This window comes from Prunus persica, chromosome G7 (genome assembly GCF_000346465.2).
Source record: "Prunus persica cultivar Lovell chromosome G7, Prunus_persica_NCBIv2, whole genome shotgun sequence".
Classification (NCBI taxonomy): Eukaryota; Viridiplantae; Streptophyta; class Magnoliopsida; order Rosales; family Rosaceae; genus Prunus; species Prunus persica.
The window spans coordinates 17,085,661-17,093,674 of NC_034015.1; the positions used below are offsets into that span (position 1 = coordinate 17,085,661).

Consider the following 8,014-nt stretch of genomic DNA (forward strand, 5'->3'; position numbering starts at 1 on the left):
ATGAGGCATGACATACATCATGCTTTTCAGCCAATTCTATGTAAAAGCCTTCAAGGCCATGGTCCAAGTTGGTTTGCTTGCCATTTTCATCGCAACTATATATATTGCGGTTCAATATTTTTTTACCTATTGGTCCGCATGGGTCCATAAGACATTTTGCTTTACCCGTACGTATACTATGTCCACTTACTCACATTTCCATAATCTCTCCCACATGAGTTTTATCTTTATCTTCTTCTCTTGGAATGGAGAACTTCAGTAGTCTGACCATAGCTTGAATTTTAAGTGAATCTCGAGTTTTTCGGGTGCGGAATCCACACCATTCACGGTTGTCGGTTCTCCACGCTTCAATAGACTACTCTATATTGTTGATATGTGCATTGTCTACACCCATCAACGACTGTCAATTACTAACGCATATAGGAGGTGGGCATGGTTGCCATACAGTAATTCAACATTAGAAAACGCCTATTTTGGCACCAGTGTGACTGGCCTCCACCACTTGATATCTGATCTGACATTTCATCTTCATGATACGATTTACAATCATGGAACATGCACACTATGTAAAATTTGGAAGTGATAACTTTGTAAAAAATTTACATTTAGATGCCTGACACTGACTTTACAAAGAGCAGGCCATACGATCTGGACCTTACTTGCAGAGCATCTATAAATCCTTTAAGAATCTATATTTTGGATTTAAAAAGAATGACTCATATGTTAGTACAATTCTCTTTTTCTGTTCACGGGGTCCCAGAAGCAAGGCTGAATCATGACAATAACTCTGGCTGTAACTTCAAGTTTCACTAACAAATGGACAATTAAATGGCACTTTTGAACTGCTTTGCACTAGAAATTAGGGGGGAGATGACCGAAAATTTCTACTTCCTTCCAACATAAGCTCCCAATTTAGACAAATCTGGAATCCAAAATGATAGCTCAGAAGATCCAGTTGCAAACATGAGGTTTCCCGGAGCCCATTTGACAACAGGAGGTTCATTTTCAGTGCTCATCCAACTTGTGACCTGGATAGGTTACAATCATTAATTGTGACTTAGAAGCACAAGGAGAACAAAGAAATACGAATGGATGAAGGCAGAAAATTATTTATCATACTTCTTTCCCACTCCGAACACTCCACGCATAGACACTACCATCACCTGAACCTGCCAAAAGTTTGGAAACCAATAAATCATTTGTCTGCCAGTCCAGCCAGGTTAAATTATCATGGGTGGAATTCAGGGGTATGCTAGGGAAAGCAGGTGTTTTTGGGTAAGTATATTGAATAAGATGTATGCATGAAAATGAAACCACAGCATTGAAGAAACTATGCATTTAAACAGCAATCAACAAGATGATGTCCCAGAGCTTACTCACATGACACAAGAAATCATAAGTGACAATTATGTTGGAATTTTATACCCACTCAGCACAATAGGCACATATAAGTACAACAGAAAGAAAAAATGAAACAGAAGACATGCATACCTGATATGACAAACATCCCCTCTGGGCTGAAAGAAGCCTCTAATGTTGAACTGCTGGAGACTGGCTTTACATTATATGTGGATAACTAAACAATGACAAAAAAACCATATAGAAAGACTAAATTATGTAAAGGCTACCAATTCAAGAAATTCAAGAAATTCAAGAAATTCAAGATGATCTGAGTTGGTTGAGAGCAAACTTTTTCAAATTAAAATTGAGTTGTTGAGGAGAGCAACTTACAAGTGTGCCACGGAACGAATCAAGAACATGAATATGTCCATCTGTGGTTGTTAAAAGCACAAGTCTCCCATCGTTACTGAACTTTACAACATTTGCATCAGACATATCTCCCCCAACAGAAAAGATATCAAAAGGACCCTAACAAGATGAAACAGTTTAGACAACCAGATCAGCCATGCTTACATTGTCATATACAGATAAAACAGTTTACACGGCTGCAAAATTTCAATTGCCATATGCACTGAAATATAAACAACTGACCTTTTCATACTTGCGGGCATCAAACATTCTTATGTATCCACCAAAGGCAACTGCAAAAACTAGCCCTTGATCATCATAAGTTGTGGCAGGCCTTCCTTGTACGCGTAAGAGACCCTAAAATACGAACACAGATTATAATCATTCAAAGAAAGACATGTAATATAAGAAACCCAACCCAATACCCATATGCCAAGGCCCCTACCTGACACTTCTCAGCCCGTTGATCCCAAAGCAGAACAGTTCTATCAAGAGAACCGGAGATGAAGCAGTCTTTGCGAGAACACAAGCTAAGTGAGACTACCCTAAACACAAAAGTTCAGAACCCAATTTCTCCCATTAGACAGATATGTTCAACTACTTCAGTACAACCCACCCACTTGAGTTTTAAAAAAATGGCAATAATCTCAGAAACCAGACCTGTCATGGTGGCCTTTGAAATAACGCAAGTACTTGTTGTCATGCAATGAGAGAAGCCTCAAGGATTCTGAATGAACCAGTCATATAAACAACACATTCTAAGTATGCCACACAGTTGACAAACATAAATATCAAACATGGTAGTTGAGGTAAAGTGGAAGCATACCATCCCAGCCATTTTTGGAAGAGTATATAACTGTGGTAGGATGAGAAGTAAAGCAAACCAAATCAACTCCATACTTTTTGCTGTTGATGGTCTTCAAGCATGTTGCAGTGGAGACATCATATAAACGAATCGACTCATCATCACTAGCAGTCACTACATAACTAGTCGCCTTGTGAAAATCCAACGAACTAATTCTACCACTCTGAGCATAAAAGCAAATACTCAGATTCAAATACACAAAGCTCGAAGAAAATGGTAGTTTTTATTTATTTGTTAAATGATGAAAACAACCAGAAACAGAGAGATAAAGTACTTACATAGTCTCTAAAAGCTAACCCAACTTCCATGCTTTGAAGAATTTCCTCTGTCAGCTCCATAGAGACCTTGTCTTCTCTTTCTGAAATCCCTTCACAGCAAGAACAAAAATAGTAAATAAAATCAGTAATTCACTAATTGACACCAAATCTAAGCGAAAAATGTAAAAAATTTCACACCAGCCATTGGGAATCGGTTAATATGGTTCTGGGTCTATCTCATTCCGGGAAATTGAAAATTTCAGTGAAGCCCTCCGCCTCCTGCCTCCGTCTCCAACCTTCGGCAATGTAGATGAAATAGACACAGGGTCGTTTTTCTTTTTCGTAAGCTCGCCAAGTTTGTCATTGGGTGAGCTCAAGCCCATATATGTGTTTTATGGACTTTGGACCAGGTTTGTTAGCTCGTATGCTTTTACTTTTTGGGTCGGATCTTTTATTGGCCCAATGAATTCTTCTTTAGTCCATTTATTTTTATGGTGATACCAATCATCTAATTCAATTCTCAATATCAATTGGATGATTGGATTTGATTTGATTTGATTTGATTGAAAACATCACGAATCTATATCTTAAATAAATTGATTTAAATTATATTACTTTCGAACCGATGCACACCGTTAAATATCATATGATAAAAATTTTCACGAATCTTATACTTTCATTGATGATGTTGAATTTATGAAATTCTTTAACAAGTGTCATTAGTATGTATCAATTTATAAACAAAGTGCTTTGAGGACCAAAGATTTTTTACAAACATTTTATCTGCTTTTTCTTTTTTTCTGATTAAAGACAAGCATCTTATCATTGCAAATTCGATTCCATATGGAACAAACACCATATATATTGCGTTCTCAAGAAAAGAGATAAACCACATATATATATATATATATATATAGAGAGAGAGAGAGAGAGTTGTTCTCTACTACAGACCCGTATTTTTTTTAATGTCCAGACCACTTGTTCTTTTGCCTTCTTTGTGTTAATAAATCAACCCAAACACTTGTATCACTTTTCTTGGTAAAGGTAGAATAGAAACCATGCTCTGTCAATTCTTAAAAGTCAAACATCATCACCTCTAGATTGGGCTTTTCTTTCATTGGTGGACTGTAAAGAGAATTTGGAGGCTGTTATGTGTGCTTTAGTGCCTTTTTTTAATGATAAAGAAGAGAAATGCAGAAAACAAAATGGAAATGGTTTCCTGATCATGTGAAAAAACAAGTGCACATTAAGCAATTCCGGACGTCCACACTAGAGAATAGTCCTATATATATATACAAACAGTTATTAGGAAAGATTTAGATCATTAAATCATTGATAACTGGAAAAAAAAAAGACTGAGAAGCTTCTCAACAAAAAAAGAAGACAAATTTATGAATCTGAAATTAATTCCCTGTAAATGCACATACCAATTTACAATTCACCCCTAACAATCTCAACAAACACCCTCTCCCTCTGTAAGAAAATCTAAAGAAAAAAAAAAACAAAGAATGGCATAAACTCATGAACAATATACTCACACAAATTCAAATATGAAATAAAAACTAATAATTGCTAATATGTCACATAACTAGAACTGGTATAACCACGTCTCGATCTGCCACGGCATCAATGGAGCTTACTAGAACTAGCGGAAGAGCCCCGGTTGCCGTCCTCCGGCGAAGCTTTTTTCTTGATGAACTCGATGCAATCGGCTACTGCCTCGCTGTGGTGAGGGTCATCATGCGGACAATAATACCGCTGCGCATCTGGGCTGGATCGGCCAGCGTGGCTTGTGGACTTGTTGGAGGAGACAGCAGACAGCATGATCAAACGGAAAACCGCCTCGCGAAACCGCTCGAGCAGAGTCATCGGAGACAGGCGTTTGGTTTTGTTGCTGCACGAGTTGACGTTGCTTCTCATCCTGGGAATGCATAGATGGGTTTTCATAATTTTTGCTTTTAGAGTTTCTCAAGGTTTTGGTGTCGTTTTGAACTAAGACAATATGAGAGAGGGGTCAAGGTGTTGCTCTATATTTTGATATGAGAATCTAATTGCGTTGCATGGAACGACAACTCAGATTTATATCTATACAAGTTTGCTTTTTGGTTGGGTTTAATACTACGCTAATCACTTGTTTGAATCTGCCATATAATGTTTTTCATGATGCGACCGGATCATCTTTACAAAGATTTACTCAAATCAATAAGTGTTTTCTTTTAAGTCGGTAAATTGAAAAGAATTTAGTTATCTAGTTTTGTAATAAAATAAATAAATAAACACGGTATATTCAATAAATAACAAAAATATTCACAATCATAATTAAATGTCTTACGATTTTTAATTTCGAGAAAATTTTATGGGAATGATGCTTGAATGAAGACTAAGCTCAAATGAGTGATTAGCACTATATGTATTAAATTAATAAGTCGTTAGTTTGGTTACATATTTTATATTAAAATTGAAGTAGACTTCATAGCCATGCATGCATGATGCATGTTACTAGTATAAATTTTTTTGTCTTCATCGCTGCTAGGCTTCACATGGCTACATGTGCATGGTTGTATAATTTTCAATCAAACTATAAGTAATGTATGGTTCCTATTGGATTCCGCCGACTTACCGCCCTGGAAAAATGAAAGTAAATTCTATTGTTTTTATGTGTGCCCTAATGTATTTGTTCCACGAATTTGTGGGATGGGGGATGAATTTCAAATACAGAATTGGGCATGTGAGAGAGATGGGGCAAATTAATTATGGTACGTGGGGGTCAATCTCCCCACCATGCTTCGAATTGGACTTGCTGTCGGTCTGTTTGTTTGCTCATATATTAAGGGAGTTGTTGTGTTCACTATATCCATCATTTAATTAATTAGGGTCCTCAATCGGGTCGTCCCGGGCCATTTCGGGTCTATACACCCGTGTTTGGGTTAGTCGGATTCTTGTCGGATCGAGATTTAGCTTATTGGGCTCAAGTAAGCTCATTTTGATCATCGGTTCAAAAGATGATTTCTAATGTGAATGAATGTAGCGATATAACAAAACTATTTGTATCAGATCGATTTGCAATTTACGTTATTTGTTATGTCCCTTAACCATTTGAGCTACAAGTCCCTTACATAATGAGAAATGAGGAATCGAACCTAGAACCTCAAGGAAAGGAAAAATCCAACTTAAAACCTCAAGTACATGAATAAATATTCTTAACCATTTGAACTATAATATCCTTTCATAACTTTACTACTTATGCAAATAAAGATGTAATGAATAAATACGATACATATGTCAATTATTCTGGTGATGGTTACATTTTTCATAGAGGTGATGGGTAATCATCCAACAAAAGAGATGGGGTTTGTGGGTTTGTATGAACTTCAATTCGGCCTGTACTCATTGTAAACAGCATACAATGGCAATGCTTCTGTGGCCCATATAACAACATGTTTACAGAATTCATGTTGGGCGTAGGCCGAAGCCCGCCTTACAAATTTACAAAAATTTGAAGCAATTTCCTTATTTATTAGAAAAATGAGAGAGCCCAAATAAAAGAAACAAGTGATGCCTTAGCTCTGATTATTTCAATAAAATTGACTGTTAATGGAAACCCTTTTGCAGGCTTCATTTATCAACAACAAACATTCTTGAAATGAATATATTTACTTAATAATCTCTGCACAATCTGCTCACGAGAGCCTCAGGCTCTTGGAGACCCCCCACCACCTTCTTGAATTGCCTTGTTTTTGGCAAAAAACCACCCAACCAGAGGCACCAATGGCTTCTTCTTGATTTTCTTGACAGAAGGGTTTCCAACTCTCTCCCCCAAGTCTTCTTTGCTAACAATGACTTGGGCCAGTGTAGGAGGACTTGCAAATTTCACATATCTTTTCTTCTGCACCAATTCCTCTGCGTCTTGGCTCAACATGGTCTTGGTTTCAAACTTCGCGGCGCCATCCTCAATGAATTTAAGGTCGTCTTCTTCAATCTCAGGATCAACTGGGTCCTTCTGATCAAACTCTCTTGCCTTCAAGTACTTGTGCAGCTCTTTCTTTGCACGGTCAAGATCATCCCTTAGTGACTTTATGCAGTATGCCATTATCTTGTTTTCTTCTCTAACTTTCTGAAGATTTCGCTTTGTTTCTTCAAGCTCAGCTTCCAAGACCCCAATTGTTGATTGAGCAGAAGCAGCATGCCCTGCAGCTCCAATCTAACATAGAAATTGAACATTAACACTAGAAAAAAAAGAAGTAAAAATGGTGTTGTGGTAGGAGCTATAGCTAACCTCTTTGAGCTTGTTGGCATATATTTCTCCAACCAAAACTCTTTCCCCAAACAACAAGACTGCTTCTTTGACTGATTTGAAAGGTGCTCTGGTGTCAATCTCTGCTCGGCCCATGACCACCAATTTGCCTTCCTCTGTGTTCATCATGCTCAATCAACGCAAGGAAAGGGAAGAAGATATTAATGGTGGAATTAATGAGGAAAGGTCCTTTTAATACAAGTTTCAAAATGGGGAGCTGCAAGAGAGGAGGTCGTTGGAAATGGATGGTGTGGTTCTAGCTTTGCTTAGAGGAAGTTAAGAAGAAAAAAATAATGGGGGGGGGGGGGGGGGGTTTTGTTTTGGTTTCCTTGGCGTCCACTTCACTGAATTTTGTTAATTGAAGTTGACAAGAGTGGTTGGACTATCTTGATCACTTTGTTACTTCTTGGCTTCTTGTTAGAGTTTGGGCTGCTTCCTTCCGTTACCAATGTGGGTTAAACAAATCAATAAGCATTAACAGCCAAGTAATTGATAGATCACAAATATATACCGCCAATTATTAGGTGTGATGTGAAGTCTCATGGTACTGCTTTGTCACTTCTTATGGGTTAAGAGATATGGATTATGTTTGAAGACATAAATGAAGCAATTGTTATGAGTTATCTGATAAATGTGGTTATCCCTAAACTTACATGTATTCCATGTATGTAGAAGAATGACTCTTGTGAGCTATTCAAAAGGTCACTGCTGTTAAAATAATTGGAATATTTTATTTTTATAAAACACTTTAAACTACTTAACTTTAAAGTGAAGTAGGTTTTTTGTTTGAAAAAGCAATCCCAAACAGAGCCTTAGTTTTTCAATATGTCCATAAAATTGCAATGTGAT

General features: G+C 37.2%; 2 protein-coding genes across 3 annotated transcripts; both read right to left on the reverse strand.

The window, feature by feature from the left end:
• Positions 547–3,209, reverse strand: LOC18770211 (WD repeat-containing protein 82-B). 2 transcript variants are annotated; one of them, XM_020567612.1, is made up of 10 exons: positions 3,070–3,209; positions 2,893–2,972; positions 2,576–2,777; positions 2,410–2,476; positions 2,195–2,294; positions 1,993–2,106; positions 1,732–1,869; positions 1,492–1,576; positions 1,120–1,169; positions 547–1,028 (listed from the first exon to the last, which is right to left on the reverse strand). In XM_020567612.1, the coding sequence occupies exons 1-10, from the start codon at positions 3,074–3,076 to the stop codon at positions 885–887; spliced, it is 987 nt and encodes a 328-aa protein (XP_020423201.1). In that variant the 5' UTR covers positions 3,077–3,209; the 3' UTR covers positions 547–884. The 2 variants fall into 2 exon arrangements, with proteins under 2 accessions (XP_020423201.1, XP_007202243.2); XM_007202181.2 differs by having other exon boundaries at positions 2,893–2,981.
• LOC18771522 (WEB family protein At3g51220) lies at positions 6,231–7,424 on the reverse strand. Its single transcript, XM_007203264.2, has 2 exons — positions 7,148–7,424; positions 6,231–7,072 (listed from the first exon to the last, which is right to left on the reverse strand). The coding sequence occupies exons 1-2, from the start codon at positions 7,292–7,294 to the stop codon at positions 6,563–6,565; spliced, it is 657 nt and encodes a 218-aa protein (XP_007203326.2). The 5' UTR covers positions 7,295–7,424; the 3' UTR covers positions 6,231–6,562.